We start from the raw sequence: 27,631 nt of genomic DNA, 5'->3' as shown, positions 1-27,631 counted from the left end.
TTAGGTCTAAGTCGATTTATTTTTGTGATTTTATCTTTAGTCTCAGTTTACAATGATTCACTACGGGAAACTGCACTTACACAAAAATATAAATAAAATACTATGTAATAAGCTACCTGTTGTATGCATTCATTCACCGCTTAAAAACAATGTGGTGGATTTGGGCAGGAAAGTAGGTGCCAATTAGTTTCACGGAATCCTTTTAAAAATTATTCCACTTCTCAAACATCTTACTATTCCGGAGGAAAAATTTTTTTTTTTGTTAAATTGAAAATATTCAGTTGTATAAAATATACGAGCTGCACAATCTTCAATATAATAGCTTTCAGGGTTTCCCCCATGGAAAGGTTCCCCTCTAATTTCCTGGTTCTCTCACTCCCACTCCCACTCTCTCACGAGTGGTTGTCATTGCAGTTTCAGAGTATTGAATATTGAGAATTAGGATCTTCTCCCAAGAAACCGAACATATAATTTTATTTCATCTACGAGTTTACATCTTATGAGGGACAAATGTATGACTTTTTAGGCCAGAGTACGTAAAGAGTACCTTTGGCAGTGTGTGGATGGCTAACCTTTCAACTTAGGGAGGGAGGGAGGGAGCCCCTCATTTACAAATGCTTGTAATGCTTGTCCACAGCATTGAACAACCTATTTCATTCAAAATACATCCATAATTAAAATAAATAACTAACACAGCTACACTCATTCATATACGAAAATATTCTATCACTGACTTTAGAACATTAATTATAAATCATTAATGATATGGGCTCCACAATATCACTTCACATGACTTAGATAAAATGATTTAATCCATTCTAAACAAGTTTAATGGAGTTGTTTTTCTTGGCACAGCAAATCACAATCAAGGGCATTTTTATTGACAAATGCCCTTGGCCTAATCACATGCAGTTTGCTCCTCACACACTCGTGACTGACTTCATCGTCGTTCTATACATCGATTCATGACCAACTGTACATCTCCAAAGGCAACTCTCAGCTGCATTTCCCTTACCCTAATCCTCCTATACTGCACACAACAAGCACTAGGACCCATCTATCATACACCTACTTTGCCTGAGAAGGACAAAGGGTCTCCCTTTGCTACTTAAAAAAATTAATAAAAATAAAACAATAATAAAAAAACAACAACCAGTTTGACATTATCAACAATAAATATATATTTTGGCTAAACAATGATATACAGAAATCCTAATTTTAGAATTTCCTGCTCTATGGAACACTCATACTTTGACACCAAAACAGTGACTTGGTTTCACAAAAACCCATGCACGGGCCTCAGGTGTCTATAGTATTTCTCACAAACAAGTTGCCCTCTGCAAGGGGTCATTTGTGCTAGCCATTCATCCATTATGCACCACCACCAACAACAACAACCACCCACCCGAGCCAGAGTCTGACTCGGGTAAACTGACTTGCAAGAGATTAAACTGAAATCTCAGGTTAATATGAAATGACTTTCACGTGACTTTGGGATGAGTGGTCAAAACAGCCAAGTTGAGCTTAATGAATATAAATAAAATCTTTTAAAGTCATTCTATGAATATTGGTCTACTTAAAAACTTCTTACGGTAAAGTGGAACATCAGACCCTGCAACAGGAGCAGAAGTAGCAGCATCCAACACTTGTCTCTCACCATCATCTATCCTTCAAGAGCTGAACGTCTTAACTTTTTCCAGATTCTTGAAAACACCTTGCATTGAAAATTCACACCATAGGCCTGTCCAAGCACTAGAATATATCTTTGTTCATATTCACCAAATATATGGATAAGCTGCGTAGTTTAACTATTCACAGAAATAAGAAGAGTGGAGTTTGATCAGCCTCTCCTTGGAGGAGCAGCGAGATCAGCATCACAGTCATCTAACGACAATCCAGCACTTCGCCACTGTTTTCACGACTGTAAAACCAATGAGCAAATGATGCTTAAGTAGTCCATAATTTCTACCGTAAATTGCCGTCATAAGTCCACACAAACACCAAAAAATGTCAACCATTCACAGAAAGAGGCAAACTCTTCCCCACCGTCAATCACCGGTGAGCTTCCCGAACTTCTGTCCGAGCGTCTGATTCTCTTCGTGTGGATTTTTTTCTCTTGTTATAAGAAATCCTTTGGTATCTGTACTGATTATTTGGTGCTCCATTATTTATAATATTATTAAGGTTGTTCCCATTGCCATTGCCATTACCAGGATTGTTACTGGTGTTTCCCGGGTGATTTCCTTTACTGCAGCGGGTGTCGGGTGCAACAGGAGTCACTGAAAAGGAGACCCTCCTTAGGTCAAAATACCTTCTTTGTACACTTGATATGCAATATAATTGTAATATTCAAAACAAATCAGGCCAAACATCCAACAAAAATCAATCTATTAATACTGAATAAATTCTAATCTGTAACGATGAAACTTTTCACCACTGGTTATTAATAAAACAATGAGTTTATAATTACAAACTGATTTATACAACCTCAGGGCAAGCAGTCTGTATTACACCACCACCAGACACAAAAGGAAGCAGCACTAGTATGTTGGATGAATTACATTAAAAGTTTAAATGTTACGATTATTTCCTAGAGAAGAATTACCATTGCACAAATAAAATTAGAAAGATGTTTAATACCTGGAAATCTAATTCACACAAAATTTCTAAGTCTTCTGAATAATTCTGGAGAGAAAGTGTCTTAAGTGTGAGAATCAAAAGTAAACCACAAGTTTCTCAAAACCTCACACATGGATGTATCAAGCGGAAATGGGAGGTCTTCCATCTTGGATATTACACCAAAAATAATATAAGGGCACTTACTTTGTGATGACTGGGAATATCTTCTGTACTTAGCCCAAGGCTTGGCAGGACTGCTCCCTCCACCTTGCAATAAAGAACCACTATTATGATGATGCCAGCCATGGTTGTTTGAGGAATCATGACGTGCCACCTTGTGTGACTGTTTTTCTGCTGGAGCATCAGTAACCCCTCTGGATTCAATCCCCGCAATATTTTGAATAGGCTGCTGCGTCCCCACACTTTCACCAGATGTTGTGGTGTGCTTTGCAACATTATTGCTCATGGGGCGGTTAGCATTCACGGAAGAATTCGTAACTGGCATGGGCAAGACAGCATTAATGGTTGTTGTACCATTACTGAGTTGCTGGTGATGGTGGTGGAGATTTGGAGAACTGTTTCTACTTCCTTCACTCATCTCAACCGCCTGATCAGAATCCTGAAATCAAAATTACATTTCAAGTTAGAAATGCAAGAGTATCTGCAAGACAAATCAGCAAGGCAAGCAAGATCAACAAATTTCAAATAACAAAAATTTATAATTTGTCCATGCCACTTATCTTATTATAAAAAATATATGCCAATATATTTCCTATTATTTCTTTTAAAGTAATGAACTGTCATCTCAAAAAAAAAAACTTTGCATTAGTATTCTAAAGAATCACTAGCCATACAACACATTCACACTTTCTACCTTACATTTTGCACTTTATTTTCCAAATCAGTAATAGTAGTAGTTAAAAAATTAAGTGTCATTAAAAGCCCTAATTTTTATAATGCCTTGTACTGTTCACAGCTTATTCTTCTCATGTCTTCTGAAAATGCTCATACAACCTCACACCAACAAGATCACTCAAACACACAAGCAAATACAAAGCACAATGTTCTAAAAACTGAAATCAAATATCTCACTGTATCTTCACTGACGGAAGAGACTGATGAGGGAGGCGTAGAATGTGGTTCTGAGGCCTCCGAAAAGGCATCTTCATCTCCAACACTGGATTTTTTATTTTTGTTGTACTGATTGGAAGCCACCTAAAATATACCAAAGAATTTCATGGTTTAATACATATAATAAAAAGATGTACTAACAGCTATTTCTCCACTTTTCATTCTCATTACAAATGACATGTACCACATTCGAAAACTTTTTCTGTAGAGCTACATACCTGTATACTATTGTGTGTGTGGAAAGCCACAGGTGGTGTAGGGGGTGCTGCTGGATGAAGGGGTGGCGTTTGGTGTAAAGTTGTGGTAGAAGCCAAGGGACGGCTAACTGGGAAGGTTTTCCGGATCCATTGCCGATATATTATAACATCATCAGTGATGCGCAGAATACGACCCAGTATTGAATGTGAATTTGGATCATTTATTAGAGTGTTGAGAGGGTTCACAGCCTGTATGGATATTAAGAATTAAAAAATATTAAGAATTATTCTAAATAAATATATGAACAGATAAACACTTATCAGTAAACTTGGTAACTTTTGCTAAATCTTTTACATAAGCTATCCAAGATTAACCCCCTTCTCATCTTTTGTAGGGAAATTACACAGAACCTTAATATATAAATGTTTGCATCACAGCAAACTTTTTTGACAAAAATTCTCTGAAGGAAGTCCATTATCGCCTACGTAAGCATACAGGCAACCGTCATTACACAGCTGGGTTAAGTATATAAGTGACTGATTACATAACAGTACAATGCTGGGCATCTTTTCCAATTTCCAAATTTCCCCTTTTTCACAGTTGAAAGACTTGTTCAGCGTAGCTTCTCTGCAATAATCTTCTTTAACATTGTTAAAAATGTGACAGCAGCGTTTTAATAAATAAAGCCTCTTCAGTTAAAGACTTTTTTAATATTGTTCAGGGGCATCTGACCATTCATAAACTGATAACTGACCAAGTTTCTAACATGGAAAGCAAAATAATTAGAAGGAAAAATCCCTAACCACACAGAGTATACTATCCTTAGCAAAATCTAAATTGTGAGTCTATCCTGCAACATGAGCTGTAGTTACCATTACCAATGTTTTACTTTTAGTTTCACTTTTATGGAAGCCTCTCAAAATTATTTACTCTTGCACACCTTTCTTAGATTTTCATTTATTGCCCTACCACTATGTTTTCTACCACTTCCGTAATAGCTCCTTTTGTCCTCAAATATTGTATCCAACCCTCCACCATCTTCATTAATTCAGTATTCTTTTCTGTCTGAAAACATTCTCTCAGCCACTTCCTCATTTGATATCTTCTCAGTGCACTTAGGCTATCAATTTCAGCAACATGGTCACATCTTTCCATTTTATTTGCTAGTGCAAATAAAATGGAAAGAATTCACAAATAGGATACTTATATTCAACTACAGTTCAGTACCATCCAACAACTAAGACCCTTATCTTCAAGAGATAATCTTCAAATCTGGTGCATTTGGAGCCTGGACATTCTAGGCTGCAAGATGACATTCAGCTCTGGTATTTGTAGTGGCCCTGCAAGTGCGACACTGACAGAAACCCTTTAATCAAAAAAACCTAAAAACCATGTGGTAAAACCTACAAGAGAACTTATAAAACTCGCTTGATCTGCAGCTGATGTACTTTTCATTGCCTTGATCAATACAGCTGGTGCTACAATGTCAACCTGGAGTCAAACACTAAGAGCTACATAAAAGATTAATGTTAATTACCTGAGTTAAGACAATGTAAGCATACTCAAATGCCTGCTTGACTTGGAGGACACCGTAAGAAGAGCGACCTATGTCATTGCCTGGTATCAAAGGATCCTCTATGCAAAGCACAGAAGGGCGGTGGCCCTCCGGCATGTCCTTTTGCACCTGCAATATCAAAAATTAGCTCAGAATGAAGAGTGACTGTCAAAAATATAGAAACTTTCAACACCACAATATTTCATGCAAACTCTCTTTACAATTAGCCAATTGAATGGTCAACAAAATCCAAAACACTTCAAACCATATGGACAAAGATAATGATTAGCCCCTAACTCCACAGGTGCATACATATACAGGAGTCTCGAACAATTACCTGGTTCATTGTGTATTCTCAATAAAAAAACACTCTGGAGACATTAGTGGAGTTGGTAACAATATTAACTACTGAGTTTGCATGAAAATGAACTTAAGAAAAAACTCATTACATTTCTTTTATTTATCAAAATTTAGTGTTAAAATACCTATTCAAATCACATTTTTCTTTACTGGATTCCCTTTCATTGTATGTACTTCCACATATATGTTACAACTTACATTTCAATGAAACTTTCTTGCAATAAGCGTGTAACTTGAAACAACTAAAATGACATTTTTATTCTAAAATAATGTTTAACACATACTTACCTGTTAGTTACATATAGCTTTAGTCTTGACGTCACGGCAAAATTTCAAAACGCGCGGCAGCGCCAGTCCGAATATCGGGTGATCGCCCTTACCTGCCCTCTGTCGGGGTACTAGGAACTATTCCAACATGCTTCAGAATAATTTGCCTACCTGTCCCCGTGGGAGGAGGGTGGGCTGTCGTATATGTAACTAACAGGTAAGTATGTGTTAAACATTATTTTAGAATAAAAATGTCATTTTAACACATACAACTTACCTGTTAGTTACATATAGCTGATTGACACCTTTAGGAGGTGGGGCAATGACAGCTAAAAAGAGTTGTTGGAAACATTAAGGTTATTAATGTAGAAAATTTCTTAGTTCCTCACCTGCTAAGGTAGCTGATTCCACAGTTACTGCCTCAGTAACCTGCTATCCTTAGAGCAAATGGGTATAATGACCTGGTCGCAGATTGCTTAAGCTGGGTATCAGTCACCTAGGACATGGCCGTGACAATACCACAAGTATGCCCCTGCTCAGGCGCAGCACAAACATCATGAATTACAAAGGGGTCACCCAACACCAAAGAAAAGCATAACCATAAAAACCAAAACCAACTGTGGGGTAAAACTATCCAACACTTACCCTCACAGACAACCGTAAAAACCTTCACACTCCAAAAAACAAGTAAGTAAAGGTAGGTTAATCCTCCTTTACCCCTTTACCCATTACCGTGCCAGATACAACAAAGGGCCCTAACGTGCTGCACTCATCAAACACTGACTGTACTTGCGAGAGATAATGCAAAGCAAATACAGACTTACATCTCCAGTAGGTTGCTTGCACAATATCTTGAAGGGAGAGGTTCCTTTTATAAGCGAGAGAAGTAGAGATAGCCCTCACTTCGTGAGCCTTCACTTTACACATTTTCAAATCATTCTCTGAAATATTGGAGTGAGCTTCAGAAATCAGATCTCTAATAAAAAGGACATGGCATTCTTGGACATCGGTCTAAGAGGGTTCCTGACCGAACACCATAAGGAATCTGAAGGACCCCTAATATCTTTAGTCCTTCGCAAATAATATTTCAAGGCTCTGACTGGGCAGAGGAACCTCTCCTGCTCCTTACCTACCAATTCCGACAGACTCGGAATCTCAAAAGAGCGAGGCCACGGGTGCGAAGGGGTCTCGTTCTTGGCCATAAAAACAGTTTGAAAGAACAAATTGCTTTTGAAGCAGAGAATCCTACTCTCCTATCCAAGGCGTGGATCTCACTGATTCTCTTAGCTGTAGCTAACAAAACTAAAAAGAGGGTTTTCCTCGTAAGATCTCTTAAAGAAGCAGAATCCATAGGTTCAAATTTCTCAGACATAAGCCACTTCAGGACTACATCAAGATTCCACGAAACAACTTTAGCATCTGACCTCTTAGAGGTACCGAAGGATTTAATAAGGTCCGTTATATCTTGGTTATTAGAGATATCCAAACCTCTGTGACGAAAAACAGTAGCCAGCATGCTACGATAACCTTTAATTGTGGATACAGAAAGGTTCTTATTCCTGAGGAACAAAAGAAAATCCGCAATCTGCGTCACCGAGGTTCTGGAAGAGGAAATGTCATGATCTTTGCACCATGAACGAAACATATTCCACTTGGACTCATAGACCTTGATCGAAGATGGTCTTCTGGCTCTAGCGATGGATTGAGCGCTTTCTTCGAAAATCCTTTGCTTCTGAGTAGACGTTCGATAGTCTGAACGCAGTTAGCCGCAGACTTGACAGGTTTTCGTGAAATCTCCTGAAGTGGGGCTGTCTGAGTAAATCTACTCTGTTTGGAAGGCTCCTCGGGAAGTCGATCAAGAGATCCATGAGAACTGGGAACCAATCCCTGGAAGGCCAGAAGGGGGCTATCAAAGTCATCCTGGTGTTGGAGTGGTGCTGAAATTTCCTCAACACCGCACCTAACATCTTGAACGGCGGGAAGGCGTAAAGGTCCAGACCCGACCAATTCAGTAGCATTGCGTCCGTCTGGAATGCTGCTTGGTCCGGGACAGGAGAGCAGAAGATTGGGAGCCTGTTCGATTTGTTCGTCGCGAACAGGTCTACCAGAGGTTGACCCCAAAGTCTCCACAGCGACTTGCACACTTCTTCGTGCAAAATCCACTCTCATGGACAGAACCTGGTGCTGCCTGCTCAAGGAGTCCGCTCTCACGTTGAGGGCTCCCTGAATGAATCTTGTTAGGAGCAGAATCTTGTGCTTCTCTGCCCACAAAAGGAGGTCTCTTGCTACCTCGCTGAGGAGTAAGAATGAGTGCCCCCTGTTTTTTTATGTAAGACAACGCTGTGGTGCTGTCTGAATGAACCAGAACTGTTTGTCCCTGTACGAATGGTAGGAAGTGTACGAGACTCAGGTGGATTGCTTTCAACTCCTTCTTGTTGATGTGCCATTCTTTTTCTGTCGCATTCCACAAACCTGAAATTTCTTTTACACCCAACGTCGCTCCCCATCCTACTTCTGACGAGTCTGCAAAACAGTTCGTGGTTCGGGTTCGACGGAAATAGAGAGACCTTTCTCTAATTTTCTTCGATCTAACCACCACCTTAGATCTTCCTTGATAAGGTCCGAGATTGGAAAGGAGAAGGAGTCTGGAAGCGTTTTCCTGTTCCATTGTTCCCTGAGGTAGAATTGAAGGGGCCTCATGTGAAGTCTCCCCAGGGAGACAAACTTTCTATTGACGCCAGAGTTCCCAGGAGGCTCATCCAAGCCTTTTTGGAACAGGTATCCATATCCAGAAAGTTCTGGACTTTTGCGAGACAGTCCGAGATTCTTTGATCTGACGGAAAAGCCAGAAAAGGAACTGTTTCCAGTCTCATTCCTAAATAGATCCTGGATTGTGAGGGAGATAGGTGAGACTTCTTCCAATTGATTAGAAGTCCTAGCTTCTGTGTCAAGTCGAGAGTTACTTGCAAATCCTCCAAGCACTGAGGCTGAGACTGGGAACGAAGGAGCCAATCGTCGAGATAGAGAGAGATCTTTATTCCTCTGAGATGAAGAGCTTTGGCAACAGTGGACATAACTCTTGTGAATACTTGAGGGGCTGTGGACAGACCGAAGCACAGAGTCCTGAACTGATAAGTCTTCTCCTGGAAAACGGCGAAGAAACTTCCTGGACGCGGGATGGATCGGAATGTGAAAGTAAGCGTCCTGCAGATCTATTGAGACCATCCAATCCCCCGGACGAAGAGAATTGAGGACGGATTGCGTCGTCTCCATCGAGAAACTGGTTTTCTCCACGAAAAGGTTGAGAGAACTCACGTCCAGGACTGGTCTCCAGCCGCCTGAGGCCTTTGGAACAAGAAAAGGCGGTTGTAAAAGCCTGGAGAGTTGACTTCTTCCACGATCTCTATCGCTCCTTTTAAAAGCATGGAGTCTACTTCCGCACTCAGAACCGAGCATTTTTCTAAGTTGCTGGAATATGCTGTCAAAGCTAAAGGTTCTGTTGCAAGAGGGGGCCTCTTGAGGAAGGGGATAGAATATCCTTCCTTTAGCACGGACGTGGTCCACTGGTCCGCTCCGATCTCCTCCCAAATTTGCCAGAACTGCTGAAGTCTGGCTCCGACTAGTGCATGGAGGACATGCAGATCACTTTTACTTGAGGGTTTGATAGTCTTGGAGACAAATCTTGCTTTGCCCCGAAACGAGATACTGTACGGGTGAGGGGCCTGCCACGAAAGGGCCTATCTTGATTAACTAGAGGACGAGTTTGCGCTGGCAGAGAAGGTTGAGGAGCTTTTGGTTTCAGTGGATTGCGCCTAAAAGGTCCTGTGTGGACTTCTGAGTAAGGGATTTCGACACTTCGGCCACAAGTTCTTGAGGGAAAAGGTACTTCTTATCCAGAGGTGCGAAAAGAAGAGCCGATCTTTGAGTCCTAGAAACTCCTGAGCGACAAAAGAGCACCAAAGTTGTCGCTTCTTAAGAACTCCTAACGTGAAGATGGAGGCTAACTCAGACGCACCGTCACGAATCCCTTTATCTAAGCAGGACATAACAGAAGAGAAATCATCGAAATGCGCCGGAAAGACCAAAAGACTTTACCTTCCTACCCAAAGCGCCAATAGTCCAGTCCATAAAACTGATGACTTCCAAAACTCTGAAAAACGTTCTTCAAAAGGTGGTCCAACTCTGAAGGAGAGAAGAAAATCCGAGCCGAGTTCATCGCAGAACAGCGAGTAGAGTCAACGAGACTGGAGAAGTCTCCCTGAGAGGAGGCAGAAGCTCCCAGAGAGAAAACTTCCCCAGTGTCGTAGCAAGCCTTCGTCTTAGTACAGTCATCATCCCTTGTGGAATGATGGACTGTATAACTTGATCCTTATACTAAAAAAAAATTCGCAAGATTTTTTAAAGTTCATATTACTTGTTAGATCACATTCATGGTCTTCCAGTACTCTAGGCAACAAAGTCTTATTCCAGACATAACAGAAATGGAGGTAGCCCAGTACATGTACCTGAGGATCCCTATGACTAGGCTTTTATTTGCTCACTAAACGAGATATGAGGAATTGGGATAAATGGTATATAAATAATGGCTTTGTACAAAAAAACCTCATTTTATAACAATAACCCATTATTTATAATAGCCAAAATCACAAGTTATGGGAGAGGGATTGAGCTGCTAAAAACTACGAGTTCGGCACCAACACGTCTGGAGACATTCAGATATCAAACGAGGGCTCCAAATGATTCATGAGTTTGATATAAAACTAATGTTTAATGGGCAAGACATGTTCCAATATAAGTACAAATCCTGAAAGCAAGGTGATGAGGTCAAACTAATAAGGAACTACAGTATTTGCATTTGTGATCATGAGGGATGACACTACTCTTCTAAAAGAGGTATACAGTTGACCCCTGGTATTCGCGGGGGACGTGTACCACAAACCCTTGCGAATAGCTAAAATCCACAAATACTTGACACCCCTCTAAAGACGCTTGTAACTGCCTATTTTGATAGTTCAAACACCAAAAAGCTGCTCTAAAAACATACCTGAGTATTTAAATAGTTTTATCACAAAAAATGCATTTAGTCATGAAAATGATGCGAAAATAGTGTAATTAGTGAATATTTCTCTACGAAAAATACCGGGAATGGGAGGAATTTTCCGAATATGTATATATATTCCATAGAAAAATCTGCAAGGCTGTGAGTCTGCGAATCCAGAACCACCAATAGGCAGGGGTCGATTGTACTGTATAAGGTGACATGTTAATCACTGACTGAAATAGCCAATACAATCTCTAACCAGAGCTTGACACGAAAAAGTTCGATTATTCGAACATGTGCCGAATTAAAATCAAGAAATGTTAGCAAACAAAGCCGACTATTCAAAATTCTTAGCATGTGACAAGGAATACACTTAAAAAACTGTATATAACTAGAACCAGCTTCACAAACCAGAATATTTAACAATGTCCATGACACTGCAAGAAAACTCTTTCATCTATGGATCTTGTACATGACAGCAACTGAATAACAGAAGAGACAAGGTTATAATTAACCCTTAAGGGACGGGCTAAATATATATTAAACACACCCCGAGACTAGACAACCTTTAAGGTTGGCAAATTTAAGAAAAAACGCATTAATGAAAGAGGATGATATGCAAATTAACATGAAGAAAAAAAAAAAAAAAAATTCCCTACCTTCCACGGGGAAGTTGAAAGTAACTGTTTACAACCGTGTGTGGGGCTTCTTTTACAAGACACTCGTAAAAATACGCTAATTTTACCAAGTTATACATGTTTTATCTAATAATTTATTTCATTTTTTGCAAAAATTATAATTACAGCTCTCCCCATCTGTAACAAATTCTGAGTATATCTGTTGTAAAATATTTACGAGGTTTACCGAGATGGGGAGATACAGTAACTTTTGTGATTATACATGTTTTTTCTAATATTTCTTTGCACTTTTCTTTGAAAAATTACAATTATAACCGACATACTATCACAAAAGATGGGAACTAAAACCAACAGCAATTCCTGGATATATTTATGAGCAAATAAATAAAAAGACGTCATGGGATAGAGAGAGGCAATACATTCCCCAATTAAGTTTCAAGACTCATTTATCCCCCCCTCTGTCCTGTGCTGGGCTATACAGTTGCCCTAAGTCATTTACTGACCACTGAAGTGCTATGAACAGCTTTCCCACTACATTCATCTGAACCGTATGGCACATAATATTAATACTCACATGAGTTAGCCCATCCATTAGGGGTTAACGCACACCTGAACTGAGTTTTAACAACCATATTTCCACCACAGCAGACACTAACCTCATCCTTTGATATATAAGCTCCCCCATCTTTAATTCGAATTCCGGTCTTCAAGTAATTGAAGTGTCTTCCGTAAAGTTCAAAAAACTCTATCAGTAGCACTCCTAAATTTGTATTTGGTTGAGTCACATCCTGTCGCTGATGGAGCTGTAAAGAAAATAGCATGACATTTATAATTTACAGTATATTTAATAAAAGAATCAAACAACTGCCCACACCCATAACAAAGATATTATAAGGGGCACTAAAATAATCTCTTCTAATTGTCATTCTCATTCTGTAGTTCTTTTAAACTCTTGCTGTCAGTTTGTTTCATTAAAAAAACAAATTACTTTGGAAATCTCATTCCACTAAGACCTCTTCCTATACCAAGTGTTCAAAAGTTTGCTCAGATGTACATGTGGCTATAAAAGTGGGTGCAAAATAACGAAAACTAAAAACAATATCAATTCAACCACCAGTTTGACACCACACTGTTCTCTCGAAGCACTTCCATACATAGTTAATACTGTACAACTGTATTACACAGTGAAAACATTTATCATATGGTTAAGGCTCTACATTAATCATATGGTTAAGGCTCTACAATAATAAAATCAAAAGCAACTGACCTTTCCTTATACTGTACTAAAACTTATCGCCAAACCTTAACCCCGCCCCACCAAAAACAGCAAAATAAAAAAATTAAAAAACCCTAACTATACAGTAAATAGCCAATATTCATGAAAACTCCCACTACTGCTGCTCCTTTTCAAGATAAAAGTTTGTCATGAAACAAAAGACTCTACTAACAATTTTTTACAGTAATCACCCCATATTTGAGCAACCACTCTAGTCTTGGTCTCCTCACCATAATAAAGATTTACTGAGATATGCAATTATGTAGCTATTCTCAAACAATCCTTCAATTCTCATCTCAAAAATGCTGTTTTGAAGGCAGAAAGACAAATTATAAGATCTATGGAGCTGAGGTAACTTTAATACTTTCAAACTTATCTTATCCCAGGTCTGGGACTGTGAAAAATAGTCATCTATATTTCCACCGTTAGTGTTACTGGTACAAAAAAATCAAGATGCAGAAAAGTAGTGAACAGTTTATATACAGATATGTTTGAACAGTTTATATATAAAATTATGTTGGGTTCTAGATTGAAACAAATCTCTAACTACTAATGCCACTGTTTTCATTATCATCTTTTCTAAACATTTTTAGCTTTAATACAAAAACTTCTCGATTTGATAATGATATTCAAGTTTTACAAGAAATCACAGAGCAGAAGCTAAGACCACCCTTCCTGGGTTTTTCACAAGGTATTGTTAATCAATCTTTCTTGTTTAAAACTTTAACTACTAGTCTAAAAACCTGGTACAGTATACAGATGCTAATCTTGCTATAGTTATTAACTCGAACCCTACTTGACAATTATGAAATGAAATTATTATTTGCTACAGATATCTCAAACAGATCGGTAATTGGTGTAGTACTGAGGTAGAGGGTGAAACATTGAAATCTGGCAAAACAAACTATTAATCAGCTAATCTCACTATGCACCCATTCACATATATTTACTAACACTGTACTAGATCATTCCGATAATACCAAAGTTACCTTCCACTTTTTGATTCACATGAGAGAGAGAGAGAATTTCTCCTCTTAAATTCTAACTCTTCTGACTAACCTGTAGGAAACTGATGGTCATCAAGATAAGAGAGTAAGAAGATATGCCACCAGTAAAGACTTCATTCAGGTCACGCTGCAATAAAAACTGTTTCAGCACCATAACCAACTTCGGCAGAGCTGGATAATATGACTTGTACTCCTTGATGAGACGGGCAGAATTGACACCACTACTCATATTGAAGGAGATGTCAACTTTGATATCAGTCTCACTGTCAGTCAGCTTCACAATTGGCACCTGCAGAGGAAACAAGTGAAGTCATATTGAACCTACTGAAAAATAATCTTAAATATCCTAAAATTATAATTTATTATAAAATTCAGCATTAACTTCAAGATACTGAACACAGACAACAAATTTCTCCCTTACTTAATTTATCAATCATTTTAAAGCAATTCCTTAGAGCCAGACTTTTAGATGGTTTATATATAAAACCAACAATTCCTGAGAATACTATGTACAGTATTACACAATCTATAAACAAGATTTAACATATCAGAGGTTCAGTTTAATGTGGCATGAACAATAGGAAAGGTTCAGTTTAATGTGGCATGAACAATATGAAAGGACATAAAACTGAAGACTGTGTTCCTTCACATATGAATGTCATTACAGCTTCCAACAAAATGTTACACTATAAAACTTGAATGATAACACTTCATAAAAGAAAAGGATTCAAGACTGGTAAGACTAAAAAGATTTATAACTCAAAATAATAACAATTTATACAGACCCTGTAAGTTTTGTAACATGAAGAAAAAATTTGGTCTTACTACTTAATTTTCATCAAAAAAGGAAATTATAGGTAGTCCCCGGTTATTGTTGGGGCTCCCATTCCCGACAACACGACGATAACGAACATCAGCACCAATAACCAGGTATTGGTGCCAAAAATCCAGTTATCGTCATTGCTAGACAAGCGCCGTAGAACCGGACTGCTGATAACCGGGGACTGCCTGTGTTAGTGGAACAAAAATAAAAGCTTAGGACCACTGCTCCACATACAATGTTTTTACGATAATTCACGTTTTCTACAAACCATAACGCATGAAATACCAATATTCCACATGAAAGAGATCTGTCAATCATCCCACCATCAGCTGAATAAAGTAAAATTATATGAATGTACTGTACACTGAATGGAAACATTTGGGTCTGTAGAATATCCATTGTAAAAACATGAAAAAAAAATGACAGAATAAGAGAGGCCAAAAGCAACCATGAATAAAATGTTCCAAATATGAATATTTTGAGTAAAAAAACAAGAATTTACTTACTGACGCTCTATCCAAGACTTTGAGCGAGCTGGGCTCTGCTATTCTATTGTCTAGAAGAGCTTTCTCTAAGGTACGGAGAGGAAGTGCATCCCATTTCCCAATTACCACCAGATCTATATCACTGAAAGGAGAGAGAGAATATTATTGCAAGTGTTGTTCAAATCATTACGAAAAATCTTTTTTGTAAAATAAAAAAAAAATAAAAAAAAAATTAAGAAATTTCAACATATTAAACACTGACTGGGATGGTAATGTTTGATTTTGTAATGGTAATTGCAACTTTGGCTGCTCTATCAACATCCTATCCTCATTTCTCTTCATACCCACAAAGGTAAGGATCGACCATATCTCAATTACAACAGCACTATATATTTGTACACTTGAAACTTTACTTGCTGTAGAAGACCTGAAAATGTGACCTAATGGTTCAAAACATTTTTAAAATAGAACTTTACAGTTTTTCACATTTCATCTGGCTTTCACAGTCATCTTCCACGAGCCCAAATCTGAAGTGTATATGACATTCAAGCCCAGGCCCTGGGGATAGGTAACATTCTCCTTTACTTATCTTAAACTCTACTATTATTACTTATTTTTCCTTTACCTCCTCACCTGGTATGTAATTGCTTTGCTTGTACCCTTACATTATGAGTAAATGTAGAGGTCCCTTACCAACAGGCAAGGGATATGTAAATTTTATCTTCCATGGATCAGTGTGACGTGGAATAAAAAAAATGGGGGGGCGGGGAAATTTCAAAAGCAGTGTGAACAGCTTCACAAGCTTTCACTGGCCCAACAACTGAGAAATGGTTGTAACATGATGAAAATTGTCAGGCCACAAAGTACTTTGCACCATTCAGTATGACTAACCTCCCTCACTCACTGTTCCATTTTTAGCATTTCTCTGCTTAAAATATGATCTGCAGTTAACTTTGCATTTCCTCAAGTTAACAGAATGGCAATAAAATCATATTAGAAGCATAAGTGGTATGACCTTTCTCAGCTTCAAAGTTATCAGGACACATTTTCAGTGGCTGATAACAGACAGACACTTATCATTTATCCTTAATTCATATAGACAATGAATATAAAGAGGTAACTTATCAGCAACAATAAGATATTAGTTTACAAACATGCACACTTCCCTTTAGTTTTACCATAAGTTATGTGCGCTTCAACATACTGTGTTCCAAATTCATCTATTACAAAAACACGATGTAAATATATTGTCAGACTTGAACAATAATAAGAAAGTAATCCTGCCTACTATTCAGCTCAAGCCCAAAGTACATTTTGAAACTTCTAAGTGATAATCCTAATGAGAAAATGATTTAAGCCCAAAGTGGCTTTAAAATTCTGCTTTTACAATGAAGAAAAATTCTAATACATCTCAAGGAGCAAGGACACAGAAAACTTAAATCAATTAATGTGCTATCTACATTATGTAATACTGCCACATTACAAGATCTTGCCCATGAGGCTCTGTATCTTCTGTCACTCTGGGAAGGTCTAAATAAAAAATACTTTCAGATATTCATATGCAAAACACCTACAAAGGCAGGTGTCCCACTGTTATCACTGATAAGTGGCGGCGGCATAATCAACCACCTTAATTCCCAAGTCTAATATTCATCTGTTTTTCCTTAAATATATGAAATTACTTTGGAAATAAGATTTAGGTCAGGAAAATTTTGTAAGTTGACGTAAATACACTGCCATGTATTTAAGTTGCCAAATATATGTTAAAATATTCCTGAAACAGGAAATTTTGTAAACACAAGTTTACTATGCTTACAATGTGATTTACAAATGGTAAAGTGAATGTCAGATATAAATTTTTAAAAAATAACCACTATTAAGAAAGTTATAACAAGAGCATACATTAGGTTTTGAAAGCTGCATGTTACCTTTATTTACACAAACCATAAAACTGTGAAGTCACTATGAACTTTTATGTATGAATATCAACCTCCTTTGCATATACTGCTGAAGAAATAAAACAATAACATCTCAAGTTCTAAAAGTATTAAAAAGTCAAGAATTCCTCTTTAGTACTATTTAAATAAACACAAATAAGAGATGAAATGGTAGTGATTGTGAATATTCCACACTTTGAAATTGAGATTTTACTGCAATAATAATTTAAATTCAATACTGAATAAAAAAAAATTATGTCAATGAACTGTCAATGATAAACACTATTATATGATAGTCATTAATCATGATAAGCCTTACTCTGCATTAATTTACACCAACTTGAAGAGCTGAAAGAATGATTCCACAGTGCAAGCTCCAGGCCAGCAGTCCACTGTCTTGCCACTAGCTATATTATTCAGTCTTTTGGGAAATTTCAGTATTTCCCAACATACACCAAGTCCTTGTAGCTTTTGATCATTTTTTTCTACATGCTCTTTCCAAAGCATTCACCTGTGTATTCCCTTACATTTCCTTTTCATGATTAAGGGTTCAGTGAGATTTCCACTTGGATTCCTTCTGGAAGTTAAGACTCTTGTCGCAGAACTGGAGTGTGTCAGGAGATTACTGCCTCAGGCCTGTGGATACTTCGTGTGACCAAATCCACCTCTCATAGTTTTCACTTACTAGCTTTGTTTTGGCCAGCTGTCATAAAGGTATACCAAAGATTTCCTCTGATTCTTGAGAGGATCCACTTAAATGGTTTCCTTGATGCGTCAGTCCTGTGAAATCCATGCTTGCTCCTTCCTCTCCTCCAGCTCTTGACAGCATTTCACTACCGGGTCTGTGGTATCCAGTAACAAGTCCCTGACTGGTTCTGCATGTTGTCAACAAGTTGTCATGGGACTTTTTCTATATGTTTTTGTTATATTCTCCATAACTGTATCTATGATAATTACAATTTGTTTTTTCAACCTACGTGTCTTATGGTGTGTGTTGGAAAGATGCTCGCAGTCTTTGTGGTCTACCTTTTGGGGAAATAGGCCCCCCACCCACACTATCTGTAGGAGTTTGACATGACACTCATCACACAGGAGTGGCTTGATTAAGCTAATGGTTTTCCTTTTTCTTTGTGGGTAACGTCCCTCAGGGTGGGCTCAGCACATTATCTGTCACTGTTCCCTCCCTGCAGTTTTGTCTCATGCCAGGGTGCAGTCCTCAAGACCTTTGTTCAACGAGATCCCTCCACAGGCAACATTCTCTGTGAACCTTATTAAACAGTTCCACAAAAGATATTGAATGATTCCAGCCATTTCTGCACTTCCAGAGTTCTTAACACGTTAATCACTGCCAATGCACGGATACCCCTCTTCTTCTTCAAGTACCAAGGTGACTTTGCTCGCAGTACTATACAAGGTCTCAGCTGTGCCTTGATTCATCCTGCATGTTTGTGGACAATGGACTGCAGGCTGGGCATGCATGGTGGAACCTTCTTTCAACTCTTTTTAAATAGGCTCAAATGAACTCTGTTTAAATGGAGTAAGGCTAATTATGATTAACATTTTTGTATAAACTTGTTTTTAAAAGATTGTACATTATTTGGGTGGCAACAATATGTATTTCAAGCAAAGGACAGTAATTATCTAGAGAACTACTGGTGTCTGATAACATTAGGCATGGCTAAAACATCATGGCACTTCAAATGCTAAATTACTTAGATCTATTTCCCTGAAAATATATTAGCATGATTAATTTACCTAATTACTTAAATTTTTTACTCAAAATTAATCTTCCATAAATTCAAGACCAAATAAAAACTAAACTGGGAAAATATTTCACACATTACAGTTTAGGTTTTCAATGCAAAAATACCAGATATGCTGTATAGCCAGTGACTCACCTAGTAGGCAAGTAGAGACCAGTTCGAAAGCTGCCAAAGATCTCCACTCTAGCTTGAGGCCACAGCCCAACTATGACTTGTTCTATACGCTCTACGACCCTTTTGCGCATATTATGCTCCTCTTCAGTGGGACACATCCACGAGTAGAAATCCTCCATCTCTTGATGTAACCTAGGGGAAGAAGCAACGAAATGAAAAGAAAAATTCAGCAGTTCCTTATGCAATTTCCTCAAGATTTTACATAGCACTGGGGGACTTTTAGCCATTTAAAAATAGGAAGGAATATCTCTACAGTACAAGATGAAGTTTATGCAAGGGCAAAATAAAACTGATATAATTAATTAAAATTTACTCTTAAAACCATTTTCTTTACAAATGACACCAGGTACCAATATTGCGATATCCATAGAGTAAATCACTCACTCACCTGACATCCAGTGAGGTACCATACGTACAATTAGAACATTTCATTGCAAGATTACTAAAATGCCCCTAAAACTCATTGACACTGCCAATTACAAAGAAAAGGCAATTTCAACAGGCAAAGTAACAGCTATGGACTGTATCTGATAAGGTAGGACACTGTCACAGGAAAGGTTATGCTTGGTCTAAAAAAAATTAGCAGCTTACAAGGCTATTCCTGGTGTTAAGTTGGGTAAAAATATAGTTACTCAAGCTCTTACTGTAATATTTTAATGGTAATTTCAATTGGCCTATCTAAATAACATTTCAGTTGGGTTATTTCAAAGTTTACTGAGAGTTGACCAAGGAAATACCACAATAAGCTCCAGCAAAAATGCTATCTCATATTTGTTTTAGTCAATTTCAAGATTTTTTCCTTCTACAACACAATCACTGTGAAAGCTTACTGCCCCAGTCTGCAATTTTGTTTTATGGTGTTTCTCACTCGCTAAAGTTGTATGCCTCCATACACTGTTCTTATCCAGCAGTATGCAGCGAAACCAGACAACAGAATAGAATAGAATACTGTAGAATTTAGATTTAAGGCCAAAGGCTAAGCTCTGAGACCTATGAGGTCATTCAATGGAAAGGGAAACTGAGAGTATAGGAGTTTTTAAAGGTGCAACAGGAAAACCTCCCAGTTGCACTACAAAACAATTGTTAGGAGAGGATGGAAAGTAAGATGGAAGAAAGAGAATATGAATGGGGGTACAGTAAAAGGACTGAAAGGGGAGGTGGGGGCCAAAGGCACACTGCAAAGAACCTTAAGTAATGCCTACAGTGGACAGCATGAGGTGCACTGACGGAACTAACCCCCTATGAGCTGAAACCAGACAAACGTGCACGATTTGTGTGATGCCATTTCCCAAACTGACTATTCAGCATTGGGTTCTGGGTTTTCAGGAGTCACTCCTGAATTCAATCGCTGTGGCTCCCATGCGGTGGCTGTTGCTTGGTGCACTACAGGCTGCTTGGTTTCAAAATAAATTGTAAATAACCACAGCATGTTTTAATTAATGTTCACCGTGCTGAATGTTAAAATCATGTACAGTACACAAAAAAATTGTATTAGGATGTCTGCAAGCTTTGAAAACACTGCCTATTTATAAAGTAAGTGATTTATTTAAAATATAAAACTGCTTGAGATAGTTTTTCAGATAGGCTTGTGATTTTTATGGTTTTAACATGTAATGTACGCCATGTGGGGATGTGTTGGTTCTGAGAATATGAACTGACTTTAAATGTGAAATCTTTCTGATAGTTTTATAAGTGATATTGACAAACTTGACATTCTTTTGCTTGTTTGGAAACCAGTGACTAATGGTCAGGGTAGGTTAAGGGGAGGCACAAAAAGGACAACAAAACCAACAAAGTATAGGCTATAAAAGGAAGTAGCCATAAGCTATCTATATCATTCATAGTGCTCTATATCAGGAGGGGGAGGGGTCTAACTTAGCAGGCCACAAGTTTAATTTGGAGGACAGCACTAGCCTACTTTGGCCCTTGGAATTTTGACCTCTGTTCATCAGCTTTTAAGTTCTCGCAATGTACTCCAGCTACTTAACACCTTAGTTTAGTTGTTACAATAATAACAGACTTCAGTCTAAGCATCTAGATCTTGCTTGACTCATCTGTCAATGTCTATAAGTTTTGTTTTTGTAAAAGAGAGAATATATAATTTAGGCCAAAGGCCAAGTGCTGTGACCCATGAGGTCATTCAGCGCTAAAACATTAACTGACAATAGTAAGTTTCATAGATGTAACAGGAAGTAAACCTCCCAGCTGCACTCTGAATCAATTGTTAGGAAAGGGTGGAAAGTAAGTTGGAAGAAAGGTAATATAAACAGAGGGACACGACTGTAAAGGGACCCAAAGGATGCTGCAAAGAACCTTGAGTGATGCCTACAGTGCACTGCATGAGGTGCACTGATGGCACTACAAGTTTTGTTATCGTAAATTGTTTGGTAATATTCGAGCGGGCAATTTGCTTTTACAATGGCTTGCCCGTAACAAAGCCACCCTTGAACTTCAAGATGATGGTATTGTACAGCAATTTTTTGAGTCATTTTTCCCAAATCTGTTTCCTACTCCTATATCCATTTTGTAGGGGGGAAAGAAAAACACAAAAAGGAGTGGTTTGCATCAACAATTATGGTTCAAAAGTATACAACAAAAGACAAAAGGGCATTACTTTGGAATCGTGATGTATTTTGACAGCATAAACCAATTTGAGTTGATGGCAGAGTTCTCAACAGAAATGACCATATTATACAGTAACTGCCAGCGGACAAAAGGCGCCCAAAGACCCCTTGTCTTCTCAGGTTGTTCCTCCACATTCCTAAATGTAATAATATCCTCTGCAGGTTCCTCCACAGGTCCCTCCACAATCCTTAGATGTACAGATGGGAAAAACAAAAACTAAAGGTTTGCAATTTTAATAATGTAATGGTCAAAAACACAGGATACGCAAAAAATATAACGTTCAAGCATCTGGGAAGAAATTAATACAATTACCATGTTGCCTACTCCTTCAAGGTGGACATATTCCAAAATAATCTACATTAGCCTGACCCAACCTATCACTCCACGATTTCTATATTAGACTTCAAATTACATAAAAAAAAAAAAGACTGGTTTGCATGAACAACAATTGTAAAAAAAAAATGCATAAACACAAAATAAATACTCAGGTTTTTGTGATTTCTGTATTTGGCAAAAAATTAGTATACTTTTACTTACCAAAAAGTTAATTTAAAAAAAATCTAGGTCAAGGTAGGTAAACAAAATCTTTGAAGCCTTTGAACCTTCAAGTTAGCCAGGCTAACTGGCATTTACTGGTTAAGAGCAGCAACAACACAAGTCTTGTGTGGAGAGTGAACTGCTGAGGCAGCAGGGTCCACCAAACAAGGCAGGGAAGGACCCTTTGGCCAAATGCCCCACAAAAGCATATGAGGGGAGGTGTTTCCTGGGATGCCCAGGAAGACTACAAAGCCTTCAGCAGCTCCTTTTACCTCCTCGGGAGGGTTAGGGAACGATCATTACAGCAACCAAAGTGTCAGCTGGAGCGAGCCTAATTCAGTTGCCATTTAGACTGTACATACCCTTCTCGAAAGGAGCAAGGGGAGAACACCATTCTAACAGCAGCAGGAGGTGTCAAACTCAGTGTATATTACTCTTCCAACTGGAATACGACACAATGCCCATTATTCCCCCTACTGTTAGAGCAGCAGGGCTTAAGTGTTATGTTCTCTCAACATTTGTGGAATAGGGCTTGTCGTGCGTATTATACCTTCTAGCTGTTATAAGAATAAGGCTTACAGTATGCATCATTCCAAATTGTTCTGGGGATACGGCTTATGGTAGTGCGTGTTGCCCAACTGCAATATGAAAATGGCGCAAATGTGTTAATCCCCCAAACGGCATGTTAATAAGGCTTCAGTGTGTTATTCCAATAACTGTTGTGGGAATACAGTTACACCAACCTACTTATGAACATTCAACTTACAAATACTGAGATATAAACAAATGAGATCACAATTAAAATTGTGTTCAGAGCACTCCCCTTTGCCACACAAACTCAAATTTTGTTTTGCACGCCTATTCTGTATACAGTGCACAGTACTGCATAGTGAGCTGTTTTAGGATGAAAAAAACATACAGTAGCCTATATACTGTATTGACTTTATATCCTACAGTATTAAATAGGCATGACAAGTAAATTAACCAAATTATAAACAATTCAACATACAAACGGCCTGTCCGGAACGTAGCTCGTTCATAAGTAGGGTGGTGTCTGTAGAGTTATTCCCCAAAATATCATAAGTTTAAGACAAACAGTGGACTTGAGTGTTATTTAACATACATCTGGGTAGTGAGGCTTCCAGTGCACGCTGGAAAATAAATAAGCATATAGGGTGATAAGGCTTATATTGTAATTTACCCTGGATGGAAAGTAGTGGGGATTAAGATTTTTACTGGGGAAAAGTTTGTTACTTCCCAGTTTGCTCGTGGAACAAGGGTTTAAATATGCATTATTTGTAGAGCTACCAGAAAAGTGAGGATTACACTTGATACTTCCCCCCCACCTAAAATGGAATACAAAGATTATTGCCAGTTTTTTCTAGAGATAAGATGGCCTAATGCCAGCATAAGCTTTTGTCTGTAGAGAAGTCCATGAAATAGTTTGTCCAATAAAGACAAAAAAGTATTTATTAAATTTTAGTGGAGTAGCCTAAAGGAAGTTAAACTTAAAGTGAATTGTCGCAGCTTTCCAAGATAAGGGTGGGAAATTTAACCTAACCTAACCTGTCTTTTGTTTTGAACTTCAATTATCTCTTTTTCCTGAGAAGTTATCTGAGAAGTCACAATGTTCTTTGATTGTGATAGTCAGATGGCTGCAGCTATCCCAGATTACAGCAAGATCTAAATAAAGAGTTTATCTACAGACTCTGAGTTACAGTTAGGCTACCTGGGAGATACAATCCAATTGCCTTTGGATGGCTGACATGAAGGGGGTGTGTAGTCTAAGTAACCTATTGTTCTCAGCTCATGATATAATAAAATAGCTGCTGTATATTTACAGTAAGGTTGAGTACATAAGCTATAAATCTAAAGTTTTCTTTGCACAGAAAAGTGAATTATCTTTATAAAATAAAGTCCAATACTTAAATAAAATTAATGATTTAAAGGCACGCAAGCAATTGCTTGGGCTAATACCCCTAAACGTCATTAACCCTTAAGGGATGGGCCAATTACAAATCATGCAACCTCCTAGCCCTGGTAAACTTTAAGGTTGGCCAATTTAAGAAAAAAAAAAAAAAAAAACAATTCGAAAACAGAAGAAAAAAAAAACATAGTGTAAGAAAAAATCTAAAAAACTTTACAACCCCATGTTGAAAGTGACTATTTACAACCCTGTTTTACAAAGCCCTCGTAAATTTTCCAAGTTACACGTTTTTTCTAATTATTTTATTTGATTTTGTAAAATTATAATTATAGCTCACACAATATCACAACAGATAAGAACTGAAATCAGTAACAAATTCTGAGTATATTTGTTGTAAAATATTTACGTAAATTTACTGAGATCAGGAGATGCAGTGACTTTTTTGGAGGTATACATGCTTTTTCTAATTCTTTGTACTTTTCTTTGCAAAATTACAATTATAACTGACATCTCATAAAAGATAGGACTAAAAACAACTGCTGTCCCTGGGTATATTTAAGAGCAAATAAACAGAAAGGCCTCAAGGGACAGAGAGCAGCAAGACATCCCCCCAACAAGTCAAGAACAATACTGATCTTCCCGAGACGCCCACTGATTGAGCTGAGCTGAATTTCTCAAGTTGCCAACATTCATTTATGAGCCACTAAATTGATGGAAACTCTTTCCCACTCAATACAGCCAAATCGTATGGCACGTAATACTAATACTTCTCATAGGGGACCCGTCCAACACACAAAATCTGTTTTAGATCCTCTTACGAGGGTATCCATCCATAAAGGGTTAATACTCTATATGAGACATCCATTGATGGGTGAATACCCCGTATCATCAGGCTTATTCACCCAACATCGGATCAGACAGCAAATAGTATTACAATTTAGCCTAAATAAGGCAGGCTCTAACACTACCTCCAATTAGAAACTTAGTCCACTGTTTCCGATGTTTAGTGTTATTTGGGGGCATCCAGGGGGAGGGTGAAACCTCCACCAGGTCAGGGCACAGCACCCTAAGTGAGGATGGGAAGGTAGGGTCTGGTTAGGTCACGACATGGCATTCTGGGGAAGGTTCGGTTCGTTTTCATCAGCGGAACTTGTTCCTCCGCCTAATCCCTCAGATATAGGTCGCTAAAGTTTCAAATCAGCATAGGATACATGAGGTTAGGCTAGGTCAAGTTCGCCAGCCTTAGAACTGGCTAAACGTGGTATATAACAACCTGTCAATCGCTGTCGCACCAAAACCTGCCTGTCTTTCGCTGAAAGCCACTGGCTCAGGCTAATCCAGGCTATTCCTCGTGTTCCTGTCTATGCTATGCATGCTATGCCCCTAACACGATCTACATTAGTCCCCTGACCTTGCCCCACAATGCCCCACCTGGGTCAAGGTACCGGATTACTTGTAAAAGGCGAATCTGTCGACGCCCAGCCAGGGGCTCCCTAGCTTAACCTAGTTGCGAGACGGAGCGAAGCGACGGGTTTGCGGGTCTACGCACGCACGCCCATCCGAAAGCGGTACTCACCCATGGACGCCCAGATCGTAGGTCCTGGAGGTGTGCGCCCGCCAGGGGCATCCCCCGAACTGGCCGATGAGATGCCTATAGTTTTGGTTGAGGCCATAGGTCGATGCCCGATTGGCATCATGGCGTTTCCTCTTCGTCCTGTTGTAGTAGGTGTTGTTGTTGTTGGCGTTCTCGTCGTCCTCCTCGTCGTCGTTGGCAGCCCCGCGGATGGGGATGTACTCCGGCGTGTTGTTCATGGGGAACGACTCGGAGTCGTCGTCGATCTCGTTGATGTTCATGTTGTGGAGACCCTGCTGGGTGGACCAGATCCTGTCCCAAAGTATCCTCGCCGGACCTAACTGTTCTGGCTGGAACCACCCAATGCTCGGATCCATATCACACCCCCGCCCCCACCACCACCACCCACCTGACGACGCGTCTATTTGGGAAGGAGAAGCTTTACAAAATACGCCACGACACGAGGGGCATTCCACTGCATAAACACAACAACCCTTTCGACACCATCGTTCTGATGATCTTCCTCGACCACTACCACTCTACTCGCCGAGTCAATTGAGAGTCCGAAGACCCATTTTAGGGCCTCTTCTTATATTCCTTTCGAGACTCAGGTCACTTCGTGGCATTAAATATATCGAAACGGACGCAAAAATAGCTGTCGGGGATGGATCATATAATTCTTGAGTGCGAATCATCGAGAAAGCTTCATAGCTTTCGAGAGAAGTGTCAATGCTACGGTGCCAAATGTAAGATGTAAACTTTGCTGAAATACTTAATTTCAATAATAGCAGGGGAATGTTTCAATTAATTGGTTCTTACACTCATTCAAATTATATCATAATTACGAATTTAAACCCTCAGAATGTAATCATGAACGAACATGGCCCAAACAGATACAATTATGATATGGTTAAAACTTGGCACATCTGCTTTGAAATGGAATCATGTTCTCAGCAATTAAAAGAAGTGGATAAATATCAGAATGCTGATTACAACTTCGATTGGCAACATACAAGCCTAAACAAAATTTTAGTTACAAAAGGATCATGTTACTGCCAAAACAGAACGGTCGCGAATACATACTGGGAGAGAGAGAGAGCGAGTTACCTCTCATAAAAAAAAAGAACGCAGGGTTTATGCAATCTGGCTCTGGAATACTACTTATATGCATGCAAAGGTTTCAAACAATGATCACAAACGCTTACAGAAAGGGTGTGCATGTTTGCAAGACATCGTTATATAATGGTTACTTGTCAAGCCATGCCTATCGCACTGAACTACGATAATCTTAGATTGGGCACCACTACCGCAGTCAAGGGGGTTTTTGTTACGCGCAACAGCCATGACGGTAAGAGACAATTTCAGATACTGCAAATCTACATTTTAGCTAAAGTAACAAATGCTTATCTTACATATGAATAGATCATCTTATAAATAGAATGAAAATCCAGTAGGAACTTAGGGTCAAATAAAATAGGTAACTAAATGAGGATTAAGATAAGACACCAGCGAGGATTCCAGGTGCAATGTAAACAATTATGCATATAATCAAAGATGATGACTTACACTATCTTTGATATGCTTCATCAGTTTTTAGATGTTTATAACGATAAGAGTAAACAGTGAAGAGGAAGCTAGGACGTATACCTGAAAACATTAAGCCAACTACTTTCGACAGTTGATTTCTTGCTTTAG

At 38.6% G+C, this 27,631-nt stretch overlaps 1 protein-coding gene across 4 annotated transcripts; it reads right to left on the bottom strand.

The window, feature by feature from the left end:
• On the bottom strand, window positions 1-26,652 carry LOC136835608 (terminal nucleotidyltransferase 4B-like). Of its 4 annotated transcripts, none has more exons than XM_067099347.1 (11): window positions 25,940-26,501; window positions 21,889-22,086; window positions 19,236-19,406; window positions 15,422-15,542; window positions 14,145-14,381; window positions 12,466-12,612; window positions 5,486-5,632; window positions 3,969-4,196; window positions 3,712-3,834; window positions 2,824-3,238; window positions 1-2,279 (listed from the first exon to the last, which is right to left on the bottom strand). In XM_067099347.1, the coding sequence occupies exons 1-11, from the start codon at window positions 26,311-26,313 to the stop codon at window positions 2,053-2,055; spliced, it is 2,388 nt and encodes a 795-aa protein (XP_066955448.1). In that variant the 5' UTR covers window positions 26,314-26,501; the 3' UTR covers window positions 1-2,052. The 4 variants fall into 4 exon arrangements, with proteins under 4 accessions (XP_066955448.1, XP_066955449.1, XP_066955450.1 ...); XM_067099348.1 differs by having other exon boundaries at window positions 3,727-3,834; XM_067099349.1 differs by lacking the exon at window positions 21,889-22,086 and having other exon boundaries at window positions 25,940-26,652.
• Between the last annotated feature and the right edge of the window lie 979 nt (window positions 26,653-27,631).

Source organism: Macrobrachium rosenbergii, chromosome 55, assembly GCF_040412425.1.
Source record: "Macrobrachium rosenbergii isolate ZJJX-2024 chromosome 55, ASM4041242v1, whole genome shotgun sequence".
Taxonomy (NCBI): Eukaryota; Metazoa; Arthropoda; class Malacostraca; order Decapoda; family Palaemonidae; genus Macrobrachium; species Macrobrachium rosenbergii.
Note: the sequence above shows the minus strand (reverse complement) of the source record. Positions and strands in the feature narration are given on the sequence as shown.

Coding starts and splice junctions, on each gene's coding strand:
- LOC136835608 (XM_067099347.1), bottom strand. CDS start 26,313: ATGGATCCGAGCATTGGGTGGTTCCAGCCAGAACAGTTAGGTCCGGCG. Junction 22,087..25,939: donor TACGATCTGGGCGTCCATGG/GTGAGTACCGCT, acceptor TGTACATCTAAG/GATTGTGGAGGGACCTGTGG. Junction 5,633..12,465: donor CTTATATATCAAAGGATGAG/GTTAGTGTCTGC, acceptor TTGATATTGCAG/GTGCAAAAGGACATGCCGGA.